General features: G+C 40.2%; 1 protein-coding gene across 13 annotated transcripts in view; it reads left to right on the forward strand.

Annotated features, from left to right (window-relative positions):
- eps15l1a (epidermal growth factor receptor pathway substrate 15-like 1a) overlaps positions 1-27,582 on the forward strand; it is a 395,032-nt gene that overhangs the window by 365,740 nt on the left and 1,710 nt on the right. For 2 of the 13 annotated variants that reach the window (XR_015751883.1, XM_087976197.1), the window contains one exon: positions 17,369-17,429. The exons of the other annotated variants lie outside the window; for them this stretch is intronic. Coding sequence is in view for 1 of the 2 variants with exons in the window: in XM_087976197.1 (XP_087832323.1) it covers positions 17,369-17,429 (61 nt within the window). In the remaining variant the exon portion in view is untranslated. The remainder of the gene's footprint in view (positions 1-17,368; positions 17,430-27,582) is intronic. 13 annotated transcript variants of the gene reach the window in all.

Here is a 27,582-nt window from a genome sequence, read left to right on the forward strand (position 1 = left end):
TTCATTAGGTGTTTGATGAGGAGCAGCGCTCCAAAAGCTAGTGCATCCACTTAAACCTATTGGACTATAACCTGGTGTGTGATTTTTAACTGACGATAACCTGGTATTGTGTGGTTTTTAACTCTGCCACAGAAAGTGTTTGAACCAGAACATTGAATGTTTTCAAGAAGCAATAATAGTTCTTTGAGTTAAAGGCATCAAAGGGTATGGGCAAAAGCAGGAATAGGGTACTGAGTTTGATGATCAGGCATGATCATATTGAATGGTGGAGCAGGCTTGAAGGACCAAGTGGCTTCCTCCATTGTTTTATGTTTCCGACCTAATTGATGTGCTATTGTTCTGTCGTAGACTTAGCATATCAACTATACCCTTATTTAAATTTGTGATCACATCTCAGCGAAACAAGACATCAGATATTTGTGGTCTTTCCTCCACCATATTACTTTTTTATTCATTTTGTGAGATATGAGCAATGCTGGCTGGCCAACATTTATTGCCTGTCCCTGGTTGCCATTGAGATGGGGGTGGTGAGCTGCTTTCTTGAACTGCTGCAGTCTACCTGCTATTGGTTGCCCCACAATGCTGTTAGGGAGGGAATTCCAAGATTTTGACCCAGCAACAGTTCAGAAACGGTGATATATTTCTAAGTCAGGATGCTAAGTGGCTTGGAGGGGAGCTTTGAGGTGGTGGTGTTCCCATCTATCCACTGCCCTTGTCCTTCAAGATGGAAGTGGTCGTAGATTTAGAAGGTGCTATCTGAGGATCTTTGAATTTCTGCAGTGCATCTTGCAGGTAGTGCACACTGCTGCTACGGAGTGTTGGTGGTGGAAGGAGTGGACGCTTGTGGATGCAGTGCCAATTAAGCGAGCTGCTTTGTCTTGGATGGTGTCAAGCTTCTTAAGTGCTGTGGTGCTGCACTCATCCAGTTAAATGGGGAAGTATTCCATCACACTCCTGGTTTGTGCCTTAGAGATGGTGAACAAGCTTTGGGGAGTCAGGAGGTGAGTTATTTGCTACAGTATTCCTAACTTCTAACCTGCTCGTGTAGCCACTGCATTTATGTGGTGAGTTCACTTGGATTTAGTATCAATGATAACTCCCAGGATGTTGATAGTAGGGGATTCAGTGACGGTTATACCATTGAATGCCAGTGGGATGGTTGTTAGAATGAGTCTTGTTGATGATGGTCATAGCCTGGCATTTGTGTGGTGTGAATATTACTTGTCACTTGTCAGCCCAAGACTTGATATTGTCCAAATCTTGTTGCATTTAAACATAGATATTAAACAGTGCCTGAGAAGTCGCAAATGGTGCTGAACATTTATGCAATCCTCAATTCCGACCTTATGATGGAGGGAAGGTCATTGATGAAGCAACCGAAGGTGATTAGGACCATCTTCACACGTGCCAGGTTTGACTCTAACCACTAGAGAGTTTTCCCCCTGATATCCATTGATTCCTATTTTATTGCGGTTCTGGAATACTGCGCTTAGTTGAATACAGCCTTGATGACAAAGTTAATCCCTCTCACCTCACCTCTGGAATTGAGCTCTTTTGTCCATGTTTAAACCAAGGAGCTGAGTGGCCCTGGCAGAACCCAAACTGGGCATCACTGAGGAGGTTATTGCTGAGCAGATGCTGCTTGATAGCTCTGTAGCTGACATCCTCCACCAAGAAAAGACTGATGGAGCGGGTAGTTAGCTGAATTTGTCCTGCTTTTTCTGTACAGGACATATTTGGGCAATTTTCCACATTGTCGGGTAGAGACTAGACTTGTAACTGTACTGGAACAGCTTGGCTAGGGGAGTGGCAAGTTCTGGAGCACAAGTCTTCAATACTATTGCCGGAATGTTGTGAGGGCCTTTGCAGTATCCAGTGCCTCCAACTGTTTCTTGATATCACATGGAATGAATCAAATTGGTTGAAGACTGGTATCTGTAATGCAGGGGACCATTGGAGGAGGTCAAGATAAATCATCCACTCAGTACTCCTAGTTGAAGGTTGCTGCAAAAGCTTAGATCTGATCGATTGGTTGTAGGACTGCTTTGCTCTGTCTGTCACCTGCTGCTTATATGTTGTTCGGAATGCAAGTAGTCCTGTTTGGTGGCTACACCAGGTTGGCACCTTCAGGTATGCATGGTGCTGTTCCTGGCATTGTGTCCTGCACTCGCCATTGAACCAGGGTTGATCCCCTGGCTTGATGGTAATGGTTGAGTGGGAGATATGCTGGGTCACGAGGTTACAGATTGTGCTGAAGTACAGTTCTGCTGTTGTTGATGGCCCACAGTACCTCATGGATGTCCAGTTTTGAGTTGCTGGATCTGTTCTAAGTCTGTCCCATTTACCACTTATTCCTTATTCAAAAACATTCAAGTATTGTAGTCACCTTGTGGACAGATTAAATGTGCACACAAAAAAGATTCCAGTTCTGTTGTGCTTGCATATTAACCAAATGCCCTTGTTCTAAATAAGTTCTTGTTATTATGTGTGATGCCAATTAACATTGTAGTTTCAATATTGTCATCGTAAATCATTCCACTTCAGATGATTTTTCAAACTGCAGTAACAGCCCATCTAAAGTATTCATGACCTGTTTATTTTTACTAATTTCATCTTCAGCTGAAGTCAAGATTGGTGGTTTTGGATTTTGTGTTACAACACAGCATATAGCACCTGTTTGCAGTGCCCTCAGCTACTGCACAACTTTCAGAATTGTGAAATCAGCTCTAAAGTTAGCAAACATAGCTATTGCATACACTATCCTGTTTGCTCGAAATTTCCCCTAAGGACATGGTTGGTGAAAGTCAATTTAACCAAGTATAAGCAGGCCACTATTTATCATCGTTACCTTATGATGGACCACCAGCTGGAGATTGGGAAATAATTACAGTACTGTGGTAGATACTTATTCCAACAGTTTCTGTAATCTATATACGAAATATCTTTGAGACTGAACCTTTAATAGTCAATAGTCATCAGGACAATTGACCATGAAAGGTTCAGCCTAAAAGATTTCCTGTATCTGGATTATAAATAACCGCTGGAAAACTGGTGACAACTCACGTTTTCCCAGTTCAGGCCAGGTTTCTCCAAGATCTTTTTAAAATCTGTGCCACCTTCTTAAGTCAACTTTCCACTAAGGCAAAGAACTGGGCTACTCTTGAGATTCAAATCCAGAACCTCAGTCCTGAATTAATTCTGTATTCCTGGATAGACAACATCTATCTTTTATGTTTATGTATTCTGAACACAAAAGCACAAAGTTTGAATGAGACAAGTGTGAAGGGGTTTCGAGTGGAACAGAGGTCGAGTGTCCAAACAATGTAAAATTACGCTCCCAACTGCTTACAACTTTTATTGAATAGGGTTTTGCAACAGAGGTTTTAAACATCAGATGCTCAGCACTCAGCTGAGTAACATTGGTGTTTCATACCAATTAGAATTATTGATCATAATTATAAGAACTGTGAGCCTTCCACAATTAGAATGAAATGGACTGTGGGTGCTATCTCTGCTTTTTCTAATAGGTATTTGATTGCAGTTATTTCCATATTATTTCCACTAAAAGGAACCTTCTAAATTGTCTCAGCCTCATCTCCCCACCAGTGATTTTAATTCTCTGTCCCCAGCTTTGTGAATCTTGTTACTCTAAACTGACTTCAGTGCTTCTTCAGTGAGAAGATGAGGGTAGGGGGAATTGTAAACAGTTTCCATTCCTGTTCCCCTCTTACAATGGTTCTTGGGACTTCAGGATTTTATAAAATAACAAAAGGTCTTTTCCCTGGGCTGGGTGAGTTCAAAACTGGAGGGCATAGATTAAGGTTAGAGAGGTCAAAGATTTAAAAGGGACATAACGGGAATAAGATTACGTTAGATTAGAATAGATTCCCTGCAGTGTGGAAGCAGGCCCTTTGATCTAACAAGTCCACGTCGACCCTCCGAAGAGTAACCCACCCAGACCCATTTCCCTACCCTATGTTTACCCCTGCCTAATGCACCTAACAGTATGGCAATTTAGCATGGCCGATTCACCTGACCGGCACATCTTTGTATTGTGGGAGGAAGTCAGAGCACCCGGAGGAAACCCACGCAGACACAGGGAGAATGTGCAAACTCCATACAGGCAGTCACCCGGGATCGGAATCAAATCTGGGTCCTTGGAACTGTGAGGCAGCAGTGCTAACCACTGAGTCACCATGCCGCCCATTAAGGGGGATCTTTTTCACACACACGGTGGTGCATGCATGGAATGAGCTGCCAGAGGAAGTAGTGGAGGCTGGTACAATTAAATTTAAAAGGATGGGTATATGAATGGGAAGGGATTAGAGGGATCTGATCAACATTGACAAGTTGGACCGAAGAGCCTGTTACCATGCCGTACGTCTCAATGACTATAAAATCTTACAGACGCAAAAGTTAACTCAGCCACAAACGTGTTATTTAAGTAAATCTCTTAATATTGTGTTAGAAAATCTCTAAACCTGTCTGCCGTACACAACACCTTGATTGGTTAGCCTGATCTAAATGGTGAGGAACGTGAGAAGGATCGCCTTAGATTGAAGGAGGATATCGAGGGGCTGGTCAGATGGGCTCATCAGTGGTAAATGGAATTCAATCTGAATAAATGTAAGGTGACGTACTTGGGCAGGACCAACTAGGCAAGAAAATACAAGATGAATGGTAGGACCCTGGAAGCAATGAGATCGAAGTGAGTTTGGTGTGCGTGTCCACTGGTTTCTTGGTAGATAAAGTGGTTGAGAAGACATATTAAATAATTACATTTATTAGCTGAGGCAGATAGTGTAAGAGCAGGGAGATTATGCTGAACTCTATAAAGCTTTGGTCATATCGCAGATAGAGTATTGTGTGCAGTTCTGGAATCTGTGTTACAGAAGGGATGTGATCATACTGGAGAGGATGTGGAGGAGATTTACCAGCATCTTATCTGGACTGCAGAGTTTCCAGTTATGAAGAGAGGTTAGACAGACTGTTGGTGTTTTCTTGGAGCAGAGAACATTGAGAGGAGACATGAAATGTATAAACGTATGAGAGGAATCGCTACAGTAGACAGGTAAAAAAAAAGACAGGGATCAATGACCAGGGAACATAGATTTTAGCCAGAAGTTTTAGGGGAGATATAGGGAAAAAAAAATTTCGCCCATTGGGTGGTGGGAATTTGGAACTCACTGCCTGCTACAGTGGTGGAGACAAAAGCTCTTATAACATTTAAGAAGTAAGATGTGCACTTGCGATGCCAAGGCTAACAAGGCTATGTGCCAAGTGTTAGAAAATGGGATTAGATTAGTTGTTGGTTTGATTTTGACTGGCTGAAAGACCATTTTCTGTGCTGTAGATCTCTACATGTTGATCCTGGTGAGATTTGTAGGTCCACGTACCAGAATGACTATTTCATGACTTCATATGCTATCTTGACAATGCAGCCTTCAGCTGGTGAACACTTTTGGGTGTATTAAAAGTCCGGGGCTTCAGTACAGCTGAAAACATGGATATTTGAGCAATCTATAGGCATACCAGTTTGCTCTGGGGGAGAAACCCTGTTGGAGCAGAATAAGGGAAGCTGATACTTTGCATCTAACTGTGCTATACGTGCATCCGTGTAGATATTGTGCGTGAAACAACATGTGCCTGGAATATAAATTCCTTTCTCAACCTCTGTGAACCTCAGGTCTAGCAGTGTGACAGCTTTGTAATTAGATGACAGTAGTACCAGCTGATTTGTCTCAAGCTGGTGGTTTTATGTGCTATCTTTGGGATGCACATGAAGGGAAGGGTGGCTCTCCAGGGCACTTGTTGAGATGGGCAACGGACTTTGAATAATTCCATCTTCTATCTTGAAAAAGTGGAAGAGGAAGGAAAATGACATTGATTCTGATTGGTTTGAAAATTGAGGGAAGTTAGCAAATGAAGACTGGCACAGGACAGAGCTTTAGAAAGAGTGCTATGTACTAAGGCCAAGCACACAAGATGCTTGTACTAATCATGTACTAGTTGATATTACTTCTTAACTATGAGTCTGTATCCAGAACACAATGTTGTTCAGCTTCTTAATTGCATTAGCAGACTAGACATCACCCAGCTGTCATTTTTCATATTTTATCTGTAATCTGTTAACAATATTGCACTTAATATGTTAACACTGCTACCTCTGAGGACCTCAGAATCAACATCAAATATATTCCAAACATTGCCAGCAGAGGCTGCCATTTTGTCTGCTGCAAACTGAACAGTTCAGGCCACCCACACAAACAGCAAGTTAGTCTTTCACTCATTAGCCTGCATTAATCTTCTCTCCAAGGACTGGAGGAAAATGCAGTAGCCAGAAACAAAAATGTAATACTTAATGACTTTAACCCAACTGTGTCTGTTGTTCTAATGCCATAAGGCCACCCCTCCTGTGATGTAAAAATTATGGTTTCTCTAACATTCCAGGTCTCTCACAATGCAGTTGAGCTTTTCCTTGAATTGGGGCATTTTGCTACAAGCTGCCTAGTTGTGGACGTCTCTATCATCACACGTGTCTAGTAGATATTCAAGCCATGTATTCAGGCTGGTTTATGTTGTAAACCTAAATACTGTTGGGACAGGGTCTGTCCTTTTATAAGAGCTGTAGTTGTGTACCACATAAGGCACAGCAAGGTTTGATGCATGGTTGTGGTAGTGATCCAGAGAATGTAAAGTTTTAACTCCACAGGTTTTTACTGCAAATGAGAAAGTGACAGTATTCTGCTTTGATATTCTAATGGGTTTTGTCTGATTAGAGAACACTGACTCAGCTTATTGAAAGTTTACATTTCTTTTTGATGTCTGTTCATAGCTCAGAAACACTCTTCCATCTTAGTTTTGAATTGTGCTTTGAATAACTATATTGACAGCATTTGAAATTTTTATGACAATTGCACTTAAATTTAACATGATTTTGACAAAAAGGATTAAAAATTTGTTTTTTTGAACCCACTATAGGTGGAGAAGCAGATCAAATATCTTTTTAGATACCATCTTTCTCAATTGTTGAAATTCATAACTGAATATTTATCGCCAGAATTTATACTTGCCTCCAGAAAGGTGTTAATATTTTTATCTTGTCTCATTTCCTCTACTGAGATAAATTATGTCTTGCTTTGCACAAATTTTACAACTCTCAGCGGATCAAAAAAAATGTTGTCAGCTTCCATGGAATTTCTTCCTTCCAAAAGGACTGAGTCTCTGACAAGTGCATTATGAAACAGTGCATTATGAGTATGCTCATTAGAGAAAGCTTGAGCCCATTTCCAATGCTACCTCTTCACTGTAAGACCTTTGGCACAGTGCCATTGGGTTGAGTTTCAATGTTTGGTTCTGCGGTGTTATGGTGCATATTATATTTGTACCTGGAGATTGAGCAAATTTGGAAGAATATTCATTTTCATGTTTTTAAGTGTGACCTTCCTAGTTCTAGAAAATACATCTTCCAGTCAACTACTCTCATTGTTTTCTGACCTGATGTTGCTTTGGTCTGCAGTAGGTTTTGAGTATTCAGTTATTGTTTGTATCACGCTGCTGGTTATGGTGCGATTTCTGAGAAGCAAGAAAATTATAGGGTGGAATGGAAGAAGATAATTTAGCAAAATAGTCATATGTTGGTGCAAATTTCCAAAAAAAGGTGTGCCCAATCTCTCATGGAATGATCTCAATTCCTGTTTTTAATCAGCAAAATGAATGTCTTTCAGTGAGTGAGAAAATTTATAGCAGCAGTTAAGTAATCTAAGATCCATCAGTGACCCAAACTTGCATTCTGCTGGCCACAAGTGGCCTTGGTACATGTGCTGCCTTTTCAACTGAGAAAATGACTGACTACAACTGATATGCAGCTTCTGCTAATGTGACGGTTGTGGAGTGTTGAAAATTCAAAATAAATTGCTTCCTTTTTTATTTGATTCAATTTTTAAAAAAGTTGTCGATGTCTCACAAATTTGTGGAAATCCGTGTATAGTTATTACAAGTCATTTTCATTCTTCGTGCTATCTGTTGGATTGAGGCTCTAGCCCTGATGTATAATTGTCATCATAACAATCATACAAGAGATACTTTGTAATATTGCTGCTTTGATGTTCATTCCTAAAGACTATAGCTGTCTCTAGTGAATCTCTATGCAGTTGTGAAAATAGTTATGTACCTCGCGAAGAGTGCCCAGTTATGGTAGGCGTTAGAGTAAATGAATTGTCTAGTCACTTTCACAATGTCCTACATTGTAACATGTCTGTAATACTGAGGCACGTAAATCAAAAGGTCCAGCTCCAGTTTTGGCTTTGTTTTGTTACTCTCAGCCAGGGCAGTTATTGTGAATGCTTCAGTTGATTTCTGTGCTAACAATTAACCAGTGATCCTCCTCCTGATCACTACGCAGTGAACCTTGTCAGAATATCTATGTGTCTGGGCTATGTTTGAGTACAGGAGTGTTCTCAGGTGCTGTGCTTTCCTTTGTTAAATACCTTATTAATGTTTCCAGTGTAACAAGAGAATTTGAGAGCGGTAGAACACTAAAAAAATACATAGCGTGTATCAATAGCAGTGTGGTTGTGTTAACTTTCTATGCAGTGAGAACCCTATTTGCTACTTTTTCAAAATTGGAACTATCAAATGTTGCATGACCACCCCAAGTTAAGTTAATTTTGACTGCTGGTCAGCAATTGTTGGCTCAGTAGCTCAGTGAATGGAGAAAGAAGCTCAAGGGCTAAATGGCCTTGCAGTGCTAGGGAACCGGGTTTGATTCTAGCCTGTGTGGAGTTTGCACATTCTTCCCATGTCCAAAGATGTGCAAGTTAGGTGAATTGGCCATTCTAATTAGCCCGAATAGTTCGGGAATGTGTAGGTTAGGTGCATTAGTCAGGGGAAAAGTAGAGTAGTAGAGGAATTGGTCTGGGTGGGTTACTCTTCAGAGGGTGGGTGTGAAAGTTTGGGCCAAATGGCCTGTTTCCACAGTAGGGATTCTATGATCTAAAGTAAAATGGATTTAAACTGGGTCCTTTTTAGTTTAAATGGTTCAGCTTTCACTAGATAAACTAGATAGATATGAGAGACCAATACCTGTGTTTTTCTTATGCTATATAATGTGCTGAATCTTCTGTTTTATGAGTTTGTGCACTGCTTGCAAATAATATTTCACAGATGGACTCGCCAAGTACCAGAGTTTTGATTTGGTCATATTATTCGTTGTTCTGCAATTGCCTGTTTTCCTCTATATCTCTCTCCCTCCTTCCTGAAAAATTACATTATCCACCCCAATACATCCCCCAAATGTAATGATTCATATTGTGAGTTTCTTCTATTTAATTTTGTGGGATTGTGCCATATTTGTCAGCTTTGATATCTAAATCAGCTAAAATGGTTTGCTGTTTCTAGGATAGTTGAAGAGAGAAATATTGATTTGGACTGTTATCATACATTGGGGAGAAAAAGCATTTGATATCATTTCTTTTTGAGCATGTTCTTTCAAAATGTTTCTTGCATTTTTTTTGTCCCTGAAGAGATGCAGTTGTTGGAAAGGAACCAACAATTTTGGAATGTGTGTTTGTGAGGATGAGTGAGTTCTGATCTGTCGGACCCACCCTTCAGATGTATTTTCTTTTTCAAAATTTTCCATTTTTTTTTTCATTTCATCACGTATTTTAACAGATTTAGTCAGAGAGAGAGTGGGAAAACCTAAACAAATGGAAACTTAACAACGTAGAAGTTTAAGATATAACATAAGTAAGGGAGGAGGCCATTTAGCCCTTTAGCTTGTTTCGCCATTCACTGAAATCCTGGAAAATGCAACACGGGGAAGGAAAACAATAACTGGCTTCACACCATTCAGAATTTTAAATGGATGGCTCTAATTCAGCAGTCAGATCTCTAACGCAACCTCTCTTGTGTTTGTTTCCTCAGGGTGATATGAATGTATTTGTCAGGGTACCTGGGCACTTTGTTGCCTTCAGCTACATGACTTTGTACAAAATGACAATGATGGAGGTACTTTAACCTTTCAATACATGCATCAATACAGAACACAGAAAAAGGCCATCCAGTCCAAATGTTCCACTCTGGGCATTTATGCTCCACAAAAACATCTTTACACACCATCAACATATCCTTTTACCCTTTCTTATCTGCTCAGTTGACCTTTCTCTTAAATGCATTCATGTCATTCATTTCAACTACTCCTTGTAGTAGCAAGTTTTATATTTTCATTAAAGTATTTCTCCTAGATTGTATTTGAATTTATTAGTGACTATCTTATATTTAGTTTTTTCTGCAACAAGTAAAACTATCTTTTATATTTAGTTATTTTGTATGCTATGACTTGCCCATGTTAATGAAGTAGGATTAACTCTGTGAAACAACAGTGCTGGGCAAAGTCCTTTCTGAACATTCATCCCAAGAAATTTAAACCAAAATAAATGTTACAAGTCCAAATAGCATTGTACAGATTGGAATTTAAGCTTAGGATGCATCCCACTGTTTGGACACTACTTTATGTAAACTGACCTGCAAGGCTCTCCAATATTGATGGCTTATATTCCCTAGAGTAGGAGACAAGGATTGCACTTGCATCTGCTTTCCTTGCATTTAAAAAAACTCAGCACTTTTCCAAGTAAAAGGAAAGATTCTAAGTATATAACTGCATTAAAAATGTATGAAGTAGTAGAACCATTAAGGGCTAGATCACAATATGAGTTTATGTACATTTTTCCCTGCAAATCAATATTTTAAAAACACTACATCAGTAAGAAACAAAAATGCATCTGCTAGTAGACCTGCATTAAACACTGTCATAAACATTCCAGAATAGATTAAAAAGAGTGATTTTTAAAAATCTTTTAGTTAAAATTATATAATCTGTCTTACACAGATTATATAATTATTTTGTTATGGGTCTTAAATTGGACAGCAGGGGTATATTGGAGAGTTTTATTCCATACTGATCTGATAGTCATAGAGTCATACAGCACAGAAGGGGCCCTGCAGCCCAATGTGTCTGCACAAACCCATCTACACTAATCTCACTTTCCAGCACTTAGCTCATAGCTTTGAATGTTGTGACACTTCAAATACTCACCCATGTACTTTTTATAAGGTTGCAAGGTTTCACCCTCCTAAGCAAAGACTTACAGATTCACAACATCTTCAGGGTGAAAAAGGTTTGCCTCAAATCACCTCTAAACCAAATTTTTATTTGGTGTTGAGGATTTTGAGGATTACGGTATGTAGTATTGTTAGTAGATAGTGTGAAGATTCAGAAGGGTTAAATTCTAACTGACTGGATTCTAAGCAGGATTGAGGTGATGAATGGTTGACCCCTTTTCCTATGTGTATCCCATGATGTGGGTTTTACCTGGCCCAGAAACATGTAATGGGCAACAGGGATATTTGGGAGCAAGCATTGCAGTATTTGGATACATTTGTGAAATTGTCACAAGGTAGTATACTTCACCCAATTACATCTGAAAAACTGAGGTCTTAGTCTCGTTTCATGACTATGAAGGCACAAAAAATTTAGGAATTGGACAAAAACTGACTAAAACTGCTAAGCCATCTCAAATCTTGACAAGTAATGGGTTACTAATTAACAAAATGTTTAGAATTTTGGATCTTGGAGCCAAATATCTGTTGCACCCCGTGATCCAAGGGAATTATTGCTCTGGTGAGGTCATAGATTGAGTCTCTGTTCAAGTTCATTGCATCATTCAGTGGAAGTGTTAGTGTGAAGAGAACATTTTGTTAAATTAAACTTAAGGGGAGGATTGAATTTCTGAATTTTGGGTTTTAATATGAAATCTATCAGCTGCTGTAATTTTAAAGCATAATGCACTTCTGCTGATCATAACCAGGTTCACTGCTTAATGCTCACTTGGGTGTCGTACAGATTATCTAAACAATACTACGTTTTCTGTATGTCAACATACTTGAGTGCTCTTGACAAAGATAAAAGTCTGAATTTCATGAATCTTGAAGTTCTTCAAGCAAATATGTTAGGTAGAAAAGTGCACAAAGTTAACAAGACTGTCACACTCGGCCATGGTACAAATCAAGAGGAATTACGTCAACTATATTAGCCTATTCCAAGTAAAGAAGATTCAACCCCTATCAGCAAATTGAACAGAGAGAATGGTTTTCTTTTAACCCTTTCAAATTCAAATGAGACCATTCTCCTTCACCTTCTCACCTCAACACCTGCATTGGGTTCTTGTGCGCTACCATGCTTCGCTGAAGTATTTTGTCATTTCTCCTGATCTTTGCTTGCCTTGTGTCTCTCTGCTAGGCAAAACCTGGGGTATTGTGCTCTCAGGACCCCAATTCTTCTACCACAGGTTATTGCAAAAAGCAATTCATTTTCAGCTGTGGGATGAGTCGAGACTATGCTTAATATCCCCTTAGGGAGCTGCATGAGAGACAGTGCAATGAGCATAGAATCTTGATTTGCCTGGGTGCAGAACTTGATGGTCTTACTGTAAGCCCACAGCAATATCCAGCCCTTATAAAATGGAAATGTTGTCTGTTCCTCACTCAGAATGCTAAACATTCCCTCTCTGCTGAATTTGATACTGCAGATTGAATCATAGCATCACTGGCATACGTTATTACAGAAATTAATAAACAACAAATATTATTTAATTAAACATCTGAAACATGGTTCAAACTTTGGTAAAAGAGGTAGTTTCGAAGTGGTGGCTTGAAGTGAACAGAGGTGCAGAGGTTTAGGAAAGAATTTCAGAACTTGGAGCTAAGGTAACTAAGGACAATGGATGCACAAGTGTTTCAATATTAGTTGTGCTGAAATCCTGACTTTTAACTCACCTCCCTTCCCTTTAACTCTCCTTAGAAAGATCTCCCTGAATCAGCTGATTACCTGTCACTACCTGTCACAGCAGCCAACAGTCAATGACTCTTAACAGACAGGAGTCTTCACGAGCTTATTGCGGACTAATAATCCGGAAGCCCAGCCTGTGGACGAGGATTCAAATTCCACACTAAGATCAGCTAATAAACCTGGAATTCAAAGCTTGTCTCAGTGGTGATCATGAAACTGCCATCAATTGTTATGAAAACTCATCCGGTTCACTGATACTGCACTTACCTTGTCTGGCCAACATGTGACTCCATTCCTGGAGTATTGTGACTGACTCTTAACTGTCCTCAGTAATGACCTAACAAACCATTGAGTTCAAGGGAACTTCGGATGGACAACAACTGCTGGCCATGCCAGTGGTGCCCACATCGACTATCAAGAACAAAGGGAAAAACGTTCTGTTGCATGTGATGAATCATTGAGTAAGCCTTGGATAATTAGTGCCAGTTCTTTCATTCGCACCTGCATTTGTTCGTAACTGATTCGGTAATACCCAGTCACTACTAGGAAGTATAACGTTTTTGAAAGCTTTACAACAAGGATGTAAGGGTTTCTGCAAAGTTTTAGACCCCACTGACAAGCTAATTTCATTCTCAAATGTTATCCTTTTTGTTCATATTTGTGACAGAATTTTATCACATCAACGACAGTGTTAAAAGGTTCATATTCAAACTTAGAGAATTCAATACTTTTTCGAATTATTGTTTCACCTTATCAAAAAAGTCAAATCAATGGTCAAGTTTTTTTTTTGGAGACAGTAACCTGTAACCTCCCCTACCAACTGAAAAGGATTAATACATGGTTAGCACATTGAGCACTGTGAACAATGCAACTAGAGTGCTTTATGTGTGTCAGAAAGTGACAATACTGCAAAGTTCAATGCCCGTGCCACAAAGACTTTATCTATACCATGTCCCAGAGACTTTATCTGTACAGTTGGCTAGAATCAAGGACACACTGGAGTATCATGATTTCAGAAGTATCTATATGTGAAAGGATTGTGAACTTTCATCATGTAAAGGAACAGCATTTGCAATGCTATACCCATGTCATTGCTTTTATTTGAATTTTTTGAGCTTGTGCCTTTGTAGCTGGTGGCTCCAGTCATTGTTATCTCATTTGGAAGTCGCAATTGTTTGGTAACGTCTGATTAGGCCACATGACCACAGCTCACTGTGGTAACACACAACGCTGCTCCGTAAGGTTACGATGGTGGCCATATGCTAAACTAAACCACATGATGGGGCTTCGTGTACTTTATTGCTGGAGGAGTAACACTCATCAAAGTAATATTTCAAAATAATATTTTGAACACTATAAGAGTGACATTTCACAAACACTGCAAGTTCTCTTTAATTAACAGTAGATTAGACACTGATGCACACAGTCTGAGTTTCACTGCCTACAGTAGACTTCTGTTAGCTTTCCTATTACAAATAGGATGTGTACGGTTTTGAAGTAACTGGTATAATATATAAACACTTATTTCCAGGCAGTGCAGTCCAGTTTCTTTGCTGAGGAGGAACGGTAAGCAATGAAGACCTCGCCTTAAGCTATTCAAAGTAAAATCTTTAAACAGTCTCTCCAGTTTTGAGCTACGTAGAATTGACTTGCTGTTCCCAGCCAAGCTGTTCCCACCCATCACATCTGACTCTTTAAAAAAAAAACAAAATTCTGTTTGCATTTTTAAGAATTTATGTAGTACATGACCTCCCTCTTAGAGTTTGCATATTGACAGCAATTTTGAAATGGTTGAAGACGGCTGGGATTTTTTTCCACTGATATTTATTATAAACAAAATATCTCTGATACACCCCCATTCTTTTATGGACAATGAGACCATAAGATATAGGAGCTGAATTAGGCCATTCAGCCTACTGATCATGGCTGATATGATTTTCAACTTTATTCTCTTGCCTTCTTCCCATAGTCCTTCCTCGATCTCCTTACTAACCAAGGTCCTATTTATCTCTGTCTTAAAGACACTCAATGACTTCTCCTCAATCTTCTGTAGCAATGAGTTCCACAGATGAATCACCTTCTGGCTGAAGAAATTCCTCCTCATCTCAGTTCTAAAGAGTCGTCCCTTCACTCTAAGGCTGTACCCTTAGGTTCTTGTCTCTCCCACTAGTGGAAACATCTTCTCAAAGACCTCTTGGTATTCTATAATTTTCTGAGTTTCCTCCTGACCCTTTTAAACTCTATCAAGTAGACACCCAGTGTTCTTAACAAGCTCTTCATTCCTGGGGTCATTGTTGTAAACTTCTCTACCCCCTCCAATGCTGGCACATCCTTCCTCAGATATGGAGCCCCAAACTGCTTACGTTTAGATTACTTACAGTGTGGAAACAGGCCCTTCGGCCCAACCCACCCATACCCCTACATTTACCCCTTACCTAACACTACGGGCAATTTAGCATGGCCAATTCACCTGACCTGCACATCTTTGGACTGTGGGAGGAAACCAGAGCACCTGGAGAAAACCCACGCAGACACGGGGAGAATGTGCAAACTCCACACAGTCAGTCGCCTGAGGCAGGAATTGAACCCGGGTCTCTGGCGCTGTGAGGCAGCAGTGCTAACCACTGTGCCACCATGCTGCCCACATTATTGCAGATGAGAGTGTTAAAATGTATTCTGATGTGAGAACTAGTGCCAGAATGCACACAATACGATGATATTTGACTAATTCAATCTTTATTCACTCTGCATAAAACTGCAGCCACCTATGTAGTATGTTACAAGCTATCTTTAATATGAGAATTTTTTATACCACACATTGAAGTGGTTAGCAATTAGTCCATCTTTATTCTTGGATTGTTACTTATATTTGTAACTGCAGATTGACTTATTTATTAACCACTTTACCGTTTAAGCTCCCAACAGTAGTTGGAAACATGGAATATATTCGAATGTATTTTCCATTGTAACCAGTTTTCTAGTAAAGGTGCTAGCCAGAAAATTTCAAAAGGTCTTGCACAACCTTAGGTTATCCCAAAGGGTTTTCCAGCCAATTAAGTATTTTTGACTTGTAGTCACTGTTTGAACCCTAAAACAGTAATGAAGCTAAAAACCTAGTAAAATGTTCTATATTAATGTTAATTGAGACTCAGTCTATGACATGGAGATTTTCCCTACTTGAAGCTTTGGGTTGGGACATTTTGCATCAACTGAGAAAACAAAGTGGTTCTTGATTTATTATTTCACCAGAAGAATCTAGTTTTAGAGTATGTACTTAAGTTTCTGAAGTGATACTTCAGTCCATGCCCTCCAGACTGAGATATGAGTGATGAACAGGCCAGCCCTGCCACCTTAAAGGGAATGAATCTTGTAAAGAACAGCTGTTTGTTTGAATGTGAATTGATCATGTCTGTGAACTATTGAATCATCTCAGTCTTAACTGTTTCCAACCCTGGTCTTCCACTAATTAAATAAAAGTACGTGATCAAGATTGGGTAATGCTCACGGGGTGCTTTGACCCTAACGGCCCTGCTTAGTGATTTTGTTTATAGTCTTCCAGGTGACCAATCTAAAACCCTACAGTTTCATATCCTCTCACAGCAAATACTTCTGTAAAAGCTAGTTCATCTTCACAGTGTTGATAAACAGCGGTGTGTATCATAATCATACCTCCAACCAGTATCTGTCAGAATTGCACATCATCTCTATATATAGAAAATGGAATACACCATCACCAGAGACCTGAATTGTGTCACATTCGTTCACAGGCAGTTCTGTTCCCTTCGTTAACATCAGTACCCATGCCAGTTTTGATATAACTGTAGATCCAATCTCCGTCAAGTTTGAAATAATTTGCTTTTGATCTGTAAATAGTTTGCGTTCAATGCCTTGTGTAATACCATACATTTTTATTTCATTTTTGGAATGTGGAGTATTGTTGCCTCCCCCGAGTTCTTCTGAAGTAGCAGCTGAGAGGTCATCTTAGTAAGGATGGCTGGTTTGTTCCTAAAAAACATTAGTGAAGTCAGTCATCCTTTACAACAATTTTGCCAGTTTCATGGTCACTTTTATATTTGTCAATTTTATTTCTAGGTTTCTTTTATATTGAATTTGGTTTCTCAAATTGTTATTGTGGGATGTTAAACCCCTGTTGTCTGAAAAAGCCATCAAAAAATATAACTGCTGCACTACCAGGTGCATTTCCTTTATAGGTATTTATTAAGTTTCCCTGCCACTATAGCAGTCTTACAAATTCTGATAAAGTTTCCTGTGACGTTGAAGACTTCATTCTCTCTACAGTTGGCTCCCTGTCCTGTCTGACTGTGGCTGCTTGGGCCACTAATCCATAAATGCCTTATCCCAGTGGCCTTTCATTCTGCACAAACTTGACATCGAACTCGGAACATGGGGGTGGTGTATGGATGTTGTTTATCATAGCTGAATGAGCCAACAGGGAATTTCAACTTGAATTCTGCAAATATTTCATAATTTTTTTTTTTTCTTTTTATTGCACTGTAACAGACTAAAAGACTTTGGAACAGAAATAGGCAATTCGGTCGATTGAGTCTGCTACACCAATTCAGTAAGATCTTAAAATCCTCGACTTCACATTCCTGCCTTTTCCTGATAACTGTTGATTCCCTTACTAATTGAAAGTTTGCCTGTGTTAACCTTGAATATTATGGACAAACCAAACCCAACAGCCTTCTGCAGTAATGAATTCCACCAATTCACTAAACATCGGAAATAGAAGCAGGAGTAGGCCATTTGGCCCTTTGAGCATGCTCGTCCATTCAGTATGATCATATCTGATTGTCCCACTCAAAATCCTGTTCCCACTTTCTCCTTATACCCTTTGATCCCTTTAGCCCTAAGAAATATTCTAACACCTTCTTGAAAATATTCATTGTTTGGCCTCAAGTGTTTTGTGTGGCAGAGGATTTTACAGGCTGTCCACTCTCTGGGTGAAGAAATCTGTCTGCCTGAATGGCCTTTCCCATGTCCTCAGACTGTGATCCCTAGTTCTGGGCTCCCCAGTGATTGAAAACATCTTCCTGCATTTATCCTGTCTTGTCCTTTTAGGATTTTATGGGTTTCTGAGAGATTCCCCCAAACCACCCCACCTCATTCTTCTAAACTCCAGTGAATATAGTCCTAGCCGATTCAGTCTCCCTTCATACATTAATCCTGCCATCCCGGGAATCAATCTGGTAAGTCCTTGTTGCATCCCGCCATAGCCAGAACACCCTCCTTCAGGTAAGGGGACCAGAATTGCACATGATGCTCCCAGGTACATTTTTGCCATTTTTAAAATTTAACTAACATTCTGCTCTGTTATCCTTCCTTCCATAGTGTACAACCACATATTTTACAAATTATATTTTGTCTGCCAAGTTTTTACTTGCTTTTTACCTGTCTATAATCCTCTGTAGTCTCTGTCATCCTCACTAACTGCCTTCCTTCCTAATTTTGTGTCATCCATAAACTTGGTGATAGTTTTTTAGCTTTCCTCATCCAAGTGATTAATATAGTAGATAATTGTGATCCTTATGGCACTCCTAGTTATAGATTGCCACCATGCAAATGCTCCCTAATGCCAACTTTCTCTCATATTAGCCAATCCTCTATCCATGCTAATATAACACCTCCAACACCATGGGCTCATATTTTATTAAGGCTAAATAGCCTTCATTGTGGTACCTTTTCAAGCACCTTATTGGAATCTAAATATATTGTTTTTTTAAGCTATCCTGCTTGTTACCTTTATTTATCCTTCTTGTTGTCTCTTCAAAGAATCTGAATAAATTTGTCAGGCGCTATTTCTCTTTTGTGAAGCTATGCTGACTCTGCTTGATTATACAGCATATTTCTAAATGTTGTGCTGTTGCATTCTTTATAATCGACTTTATTTTTTGACCCCTTCCCTTTTTAATAAGGATATTCCATTGGCAGTTTTCCAATCCACCAGGATTATTCCAAAATATGAGGATTCATGGGCGATTACTACCAGTACATTCACTGTCTTCTTTTGAGCTCTTAGAATGCAACCCGTCAGGGGTGGGTGACTTGTCGGCCATTGTTCCTTCATTTTTTCTCTAGAGATAGTTACTGTACTTATTTTCTGACTGCCTTTGTCCCTTGCTTATTTAGTACTTTTGGAATGCTCCTAGTGTTTTTTACTATGAAGACTCATGCAAATTATTTCCTCAACTCCTCTGCCATTGTCCCTTTTATATTTCTCTAGCTTCACTGTCTAAGGGGCCTATGTTCACTTTGGCCTAAAAGAAGGTCTTGCTGTCCACTTTAATATTACTTGTACATTTACCCTCAATGATTATTTTCTCCCTCTTTATCATTTTTTGGTCATCTTTTAGTTTTTAAAACTTGCCAAATCCTCTGGTTTACTATTCATCTTTGACACATTTTATATTTTTGTCTTTCAATTTGCTGCTCTCCTGAGCTAACTTAGTTAACCATGGTAAATTAATCCCTTCCTAGAATCCAACTTCCTCTGGAATATATCTTTGTTGTTGGTTATTAACTGTTTATCTTAAATGTCAGTCATTGTTTCATTTGCCACCTTTTTTACTAAACTCCTCTTCCAGTCCATCCCAGCCAACTCAGCCCTCATTCTTATGTAATTTCCATTATTTAGGTTTAGCCAATTATTTCTGACCCAAGATTCTTACTTTCAAACTACATTTTGCTAAGTTAGCATCACTCTTTTCTAGGGGATCTTGTACTCTGAGATCATTTATTAAATCTACATCAGTACCAGATCTAAAGTAGCCTGATCACTGGTTTGATCAATGTCATTAAGAAATTGTTCCAAATGCAAACTATGATTTTTTCCTCTGACTCCTGGCATTGAGGTGGTTGATCAACTATGATCTAGTCAAATGGTACAGCAGGCTTGAGGACTGAATGGCCTAATGCGCCTAGCTTCCTAGTCGAACTGAAACCAACAGTACTATTCAGCTTTATTCAACACAACTATCGCACCTTGCATGCCAACTCAGTTTGGTTAGTATTTAAGTCGGAAAATTAGCACTCAAGCACACAGTCTCATCCAAGACTCCAGTGCGCGTTTCATACTTTTCACATGAAAATTAAGCACATTCTGCACATTTGGCACATTAAGCACATTCTGCATATTTGGTTTTGTATTAAAAGACTAAAGAAGAACGTGGGAAGTTTCTGTGTTCCAGCCTATTAGCCTTTAACTGACACCACTAACGGAAGTTAACTCATCACCACTTTCTCAAGTATAGATAGTGATGGCCTACAACATTCGAATCCCAAGAACATGTACTGTTATTGGAAAAAAAACAGTATGGTGTGCTGTGTGCAAATTGAGTGTTGTATTTGACCATAAAGTAACAGTGACTACATTTCATTGAGACATCCAGAGGTTGTGCAAGAGACTATGCAATTGAAAATTGGCTATTTATTGCAGATCTGTACTATTATTATAGTGTACGTAGCATTGCTTGTTAAATTGTGAAATCAGTCATTTTCCATATGCTGCATTGACTATTTAATTAAATAGAACAGTCTGAAATATGGTTTAGGACTTAAAAATTCATAATAAATTTCTTAGCTTTGATTTTCGTCAGCACTCCCAATGTGACCCTGAAACTGACATTAAAATTCCTAGAGGAGTTCTAACATTCTTCGTTAAACAAATCATAAAACATTGATCTTTTATGGTGGTGGCTCTATGACACTGCAATATTTACTAAATCTGCATTCTTCAAATTTGATTCACTCTAGCATCATAATTGAGTAACTGAACTACCATGCTTGCCTGTGTGATAGGATGGGATAGTAATTCAAGATCATAAGGAAAAACTGTTGTTATGTAGGTGACCTTTAATTTCAAAAGGGAGATGTTCTTCTGAGGCTGCAAACATGGCCAATTTAAACCTTTATCTGGCTCTGCAATTGAAGAACTTGATTTAAGAGTGCAAGTGTGCTTAATTCCTAAACATTTCTAATGGTAAGGTGACTATTCACAGCTGGATGTAGCAGGATTGCAGAGCTTGGATCTCCTTCTTTGTGTATTGCATGCTGCTTTTGATGTTTAGTATTCAGGTATCCTTGTGTTATAACTTCATCTGGGTTGACACTGCATTCTTAAGTTTGCCTGGTGCTGCTCATGGCATACCCTCTTGCACTCTTCATCGAACGAAGGGTGAGGAGGTATATTATGCAGATGTTAAGTCGGCTTGTCTGATCTTTATTATGTAGGAAGTACTTCCTCATTTAAGTTCCAGTTCACAGGTAAAGGTTGAAAATACTGTTCGAAATAATCCTGCTGCCATTAGTCAAATTTGAAGTCAGGACTCAGTACTACCTCCAAAACAATCCTATTTCTGATTGCAGTTTGCTGTTGTGATTATTGCAGATATCATGCTTCAAGAGATACTTTGTTTTCCAGATGATTGAAATCAATAATGAGATAACTAACCAGTGATTTCAAACAGTGGTTGATTCCTCTCCTGGTTGTTGTATAGATGCAACATCCAGTGTGGTGCTGAGAAAGGTCCTTAGCTTAATCCCTGAATAGAGTCACATTCGAAACGTGGAAGAGACACACCCAAAATATTAGATTAGATTAGATTATTTATAGTGTGGAAACAGGCCCTTCGGCCCAACAAGTCCACACCGACCCGCCGAAGCGCAACCCACCCAGACCCATTCCCCTACATTTACCCCTTCACCTAACAGTACGGGCAATTCAGCATGGCCAATTCACCTAACCTGCACATTTTTGGATTGTGGGAGGAAACTGGAGCACCTGGAGGAAACCCACGCAGACACGGGGAGAATGTGCAAACTCCACACAGTCAGTCGCCTGAGGCAGGAATTTAACCCGGGTCTCTGGTGCTGTGAGGCAGCGGTGCTAACCACTGTGCCACCATGCCGCCCACAAATGTTGACTTCTCCACCTCCGATGCTGCCTGGCTTGCTGTGTTCTTCCAGCTTCCTGCCTATTTACTCTAATCCCTGAATAGGGACAGCGTGAGCAAGGACATTCATGTGGTAGGTAGGCTCTGCAAGAGCAAGTAAGCAGCCTTGAGATGCCCTGGTGCAGTCTGAGCTGGATGCCTGTCCTCGCACACAGCAGTATCCTAATGATAGTCACCAGTGCCCTGTAAGTGAATCAGGGATGTGCTGTGATGGCATGGAGAGACTGTTGGATGCCAGCAACCATGGCATACAGTTGATGGCCTAAAGCATTAGTGCCCGGTGTCCTGCAACTGTTCATGATATAAATGATTTGGAAGAGGAGACAGAGTGTAACATATCCAAGTTTGCTGATGACACTAAATTGAATGGATAAGAGATGGATAAGAAAAGACGGGCTTCAATGTGATTCTCCTCTGGCACTAGCCGATGATTAGATCTGTAACTACCAAATAAGCATCTTTGGTGGAAATAAAGTAGAAAAGGCTTGACCAGTTTGATTACTCTGTAAACATTCACAACCTGGTTAGAATGCAGCTGGAAGCTAGTGTTTCACTCATGCCTAGGTAAAAACTGAGGTGTTCTGATTATCTCAGCTTTCTGGGTTTATTAACCTCTCAAAGTTTCTGGAAGCAAGGGCAGGAATAGAAACACTACTCCATTCAGCTTTGTTTTCTTTTTACCTCTGCAATGTCTTGAGAATCACAATACCTACATTTCCCACCCCAGCCAAAACAGCAAATAAGTCTTGCACAAATTGGAAGGGCCTGTGGACGTGGAAATCTGAACATTTCTCTCTAGATCCCTTGGCGTATGAAATTAGTCCAGGTCAGTACCCTGGTTCTGATTAACTTTACAGGAGAACCATCTGTTGTAGAGAATCATTCTCCATTGTACAAACCAGCAATCTCGTATCCCCTGCTCGTGTTCTCCATTCTTTGGGAAAAGAACAATCTCTTGATGTTTAACCTTGTTCTGCCCTTGCATAACTTATTGGAGTGACCACTATCTACCCTCTTCAATTGGCAAACTTCCAATAGCAACAATGTTTTGTAAAAGGCAGGTGGAAAATTAAACATTTTGTTCAGCCAGCAATGAGACTTGGGACTTAACTCCTGTTTTGCACAAACTCTGGTCAGCCTCATTTTGTTCCTTATCATCTGATTTCCTGTGTGTTTATATAACCAGGTTCATTGCTTCAGATTTACCCAGTTTATACATGAATGCAAGTAGAAATTGTTGAGAAAACTGTAGATGTGCAATCTTTCTAAGGGTTCGGTTTCTCTGCAGTACTTTGCAAGGCCACTTTGTGCACAAGGATGGGTACGCAGCTCACACACTGCACCAGGGGTGCAGTGCTTGCTTAGGGCTGCTTGCTTGCTCGCTCTTGTAGCACCTAACTAGATTCTCTCAGCATCTTTGCCTTCCCCTTTTGTGATTTGTCTCCTTGAGCCACAGTTTAAAGGTTCACAGTACTGTTGTCTTTCCTCACCAAGTCAGGTGGCATGACATGTTGTTCAGCGGTCATCAGTCAAAGGGGACTTCTTTCTGTACAGCACATTGCTGCCTCAATCTCATGCTTGCACCAAAAGCCAGCAGCTTATGCAAACACACTACATGTATTGCAAGCAAACGATGTGGTCTGAAAGTCTAAGGGGAGCGATTTTCACTGAAGTTCAGGGAGACACTTGTTCTAGGGGCCCCGGTACAGTAAGTGAAGAGAAGTCCAGGGGTTTGGACATCGTCATTTGGATCCTCTGGGTAAGTAGAATCAACATGTTCTCTTAGTAGAGCATCCTACCATCATATTTGCTCTTTTTGCTCGTTGTGGGCTGTTTTCTCCTCTACTAAGAGAAAAGTAGTGATTCAGTGAGGTGCACGTTGATGGCACAGCTGTTAGTGCTGTGGTAGGTGGGGAGGAAGGTAGTGAGGTGTCCCGAGTGAGAGTATTCAGGCAGTACAAGGGCCATGCAGATTCGTGTGTGTGTGTGTGTGTGTGTGTGTGTGTGTGTGTGTGTGTGTGTGTGTGTGTGTGTGTGTGTGTGTGTGTGTGTGTGTGTGTGTGTGTGTGTGAGAGAGAGTGGGTGTGGTGTTTAGGTGGGTGAGAGGAGTGAGGAAATACTTGGCAGGCAATAATGAGAGAGCTAGAGTGTGAGCTTTGGTGGAAGGTAGGTGCAGTAGCAAAAATGGGGTGAGTGGGATGTTGTAGAGAGAGGCATTTAATCTAGCAGTGCGAAGGAGGTCATCAACCTTCCTATATTGCTGGCCATTCCTGTAGATAACTGAGACCACATTAACCAGGGTGGCAGGGTCTGGTATTATGGTCTCATCGGGCAGTTGTGGGGAATAAAGGACACCCCTCCTCTGCCTGAATATTCCCTGTAGATAAGGCGATGTTAGAGGTATGCATATTGAGACAGAAAACTTTAGCTGAACTCACTTTTGTCAAAACAGCAACTGCTAAGGAAACTTACAACTGGAGATTTATGTGCTCTTCTATTGTGCTGACAAGTCAGTCTAAGCTGGGAGAAACTACTTTGTTGCTACAGAGCTTCCAGTTCGGACAATTCTAAGTCACAGCACCTACTGCATCACTTCTCGTATAGTATTTGCATAATTTTTATTTTTGGAAATTGACAGTACTGATTAATTCCCTGAGAGGTGGTTTTCTTCATTCTTTTAATTTACCAGTGTCCTTTCAATTTGGCCCCCACATTTTTGGCTTCCTAACGTACATGCATTTAAATTCTTAATGAAATTTTTGAAAGAAAGGAAAATAATTCTGAATCAAGCCCACTGTGCAGCATACACAGAAGAAAGACCACATGACCAATATGGTTTTCTCATGTTACCACACAAGAAACAGCAACTCACTTGGTTTCCTGCTTTATGGTAATGCCACATTTGTCTGAATCAGATTGTTGAATGGGCAAATGCACACCTACAGCTTAAATGTACTCTGAGTAATTTGTCCCCTCTAATACCACGATAGGCAGCAATCTTTATTACGAAGCATAGTTAATTTGCAAAGCCAAACACTGAATTAAATTTTGCTACTGTTATTTGAAATGAATGAATATCTGATGCAAACTTTGGGTAACTCGTACAGAATTGTAGTGGCCCAGAGGTCCTCACATTTGCTTCCATTTAATGAACTTGCAATGAACTAAAACCCTCTAATATTGTACAGAACCCCAGTCAATCATGCTTCCTTCCCTTGCACTTTTGATTCTAAACACTGTCTCAAACAGTAAAAGAAAATATGACGTTGTAGCCCAGCCTTGACAAGGAAAGGAAAGAATTGCATAGTGTTTGGCATTATTTTGAGCTACACCAAAGCAGTTTGCAGCTTCTTTGCTTTTAATACAGTCTTTGTTATGATGGAGGGAAATGTGGCATCCAATTTGTGCGCAGCAATGTTCCACAACTGATTGCTAAGAGAGTGGCTGTTTTACTAACATTAGGAGAAGGATAGCTGTTGAGCAGGACATCAGGAAAATCTCTCTGACTGGTTCTCAAGATATTAGTTCAACATCCATTGTTGCTATCTGATATGTGGAAGCAATTACTTTTATTTGAATTCTGTTAACACAGTCCGTTTGGCATCAAGCTATTTTGCCAAGTGACTAATGCAGAGGACGTTGATAACATCCAGTAGGATTGAATGGTGAGAATCGTGTGGAGGTTGGGACTTAATATAATTGTCATGGCATCTTAAAATCTAAGGCTCAGATCAGAATGCATGAAACCTGGATGTTATTAAATGGGTCCTATTTAAATGAAAACTTCCTATGTATCTTCTCTTTTGACCCAACCAATACTGGAAATGTTAGAATTTGACCTCATGATAACTATTATAGGGCATCACTCTCCATGGGAGTCGTACTGGAAGATTGGAGGGAGGTGGATGTTGTTCCTCATTTCAAGAAGGGAAATAGGGAAATCTCTGGCAATTACAGACCAGTCAGTCTTACGTCTGTGGTCAGCAAGGTTTTGGAAAGAATTCTGAGAGATAGGATTTATGGCTATATGGAAAAGCATAGCGTGATTAAAGGCAATCAGCATGGCTTTGTGAGGGGCAGGTCATGCCTCACAAATCTTATTGATTTCCATGAGGAGGTGACGAGACAGGTTGACAAAGATTGAGTAGTGGATATGGTGTACATGGACTTCAGCAAGGCATTTGATAAGGTTCCTCATGGTAGGCTCATTCATAAAGTCAGGAGGTATGAAATACAGGGAGCTTTGGCTGTCTGGATTCAGAATTGGTTGACTGACAGAAGGCAGAGTTGTAGATGGAAAGTAATCTGCCTGGAGGTCAGTGTTGAGTGGAGTCCCGCAGGGCTCTGTTCTTGGGCCTCTGCTACTGTTGGAATATTGCGTGCAATTCTGGTCTCCTTCCTATTGGAAAGATGTTGTGAAACTTGAAAGGGTTCAGAAAAGATTTACAAGGATGTTGCCACGGTTGGAGGATTTGAACTATAGGGAGAGGCTGAACAGGCTAGGGCTGTTTTCCCTGGAGCGTCTGAGCTTAAGGTTAAGGACCTTATAGAGGTTTACAAAATTATGAGGGGCATGGATCGGATAAATAGGCAAAGTCTTTTCTCTGGGGTCGGGGAGTCCAGAACTAGAGGGCATAGGTCTAGGGTGAGAGGGGAAAGATATAAAAGAGACCTAAGGGGCAACTTTTTCATGCATAGGGTGGTACGTGTATGGAATGAGCTGCCAGAGGAAGTGGTGGAGGCTGATACAATTGCAACATTTAAGAGGCATTTGGATGGGTATATGAATAGGAAGGGTTTGGAGGGATATGGGCCGGGTGCTGGCAGGTGGGACTAGATTGGGTTGGGGTATCTGGTCGGCATGGACGGGTTGGACCGAAGGATCTGTTTCCATGCTGTACATCTCTATGACTCTAGTCACGTGACAGCCTCCTGTAACCATGAAGCTACTTTATAACAACTTTTCACAATCATGGGTGACTCAAGAATATGAGAATTACAGAGTAACTTTAACTCCATTGTACTTGTTACCACACTTAATTTGTACGTGTGATTTTAGGCACCCATGTTCAACCACATTTCATTTGTTCAGTGAAACATAGTAGGATTCTCGCACTCAGACTCTATTGTGTAGAGTGATGCAAATAACTGAACTGGAGAAAGGAAAATCAAATGAGGATATGATTGCAGAGTGGGTGGCACGGTGGCTCAATGGTTAGCACTGCTGCCTCACAGCACCAGGGTCCCAGGTTCAATTCCAGCCTCAGGTGACTGTCTGTGTGGAGTTTGCACATTCTCCCCGTGTCTGCATGGGTTTCCTCCCACAATCCAAAGATGTGCAGGTTAGGTGAATTGGCCGTGCTTAATTTCCCATAGTGTTAGGTGCATCATTCAGGGGGAAATGGGTCTGGATGAGTTACTCTTTGGAAGGTCAGTGTTGACTGGTTGGGCTGAAGGCCTGTTTCCACACTGGAGGAAATCTTAAAAAAATGCAGAATGCAAATTTAAAATCTGTAACCAGCCTCAAATAAGTGAATCCATCACTTTCCATGGTCTGCACACATTGGATCAAAAACCATAATTGGAGTAATATGAGCAAATGGGGTATAAGAAAGGAGAAGTGTGGATTCAACTTGTAGGGCAGAATTAGAGTGGATTACTATTTATAAGAAATCTATGAAGTGTATTGGTTTACCTTCGCTGAATGGTAAGAGGTATTGAAAAGTGCTGTAAAGTGTTTCTTGATCTGGCCATCCCAAAATG

The sequence above is a fragment of the Chiloscyllium plagiosum genome, unplaced genomic scaffold (genome assembly GCF_037043375.1).
Source record: "Chiloscyllium plagiosum isolate Xiang-an unplaced genomic scaffold, Cpla_swu_hap1 HiC_scaffold_28, whole genome shotgun sequence".
NCBI lineage: Eukaryota > Metazoa > Chordata > Chondrichthyes > Orectolobiformes > Hemiscylliidae > Chiloscyllium > Chiloscyllium plagiosum.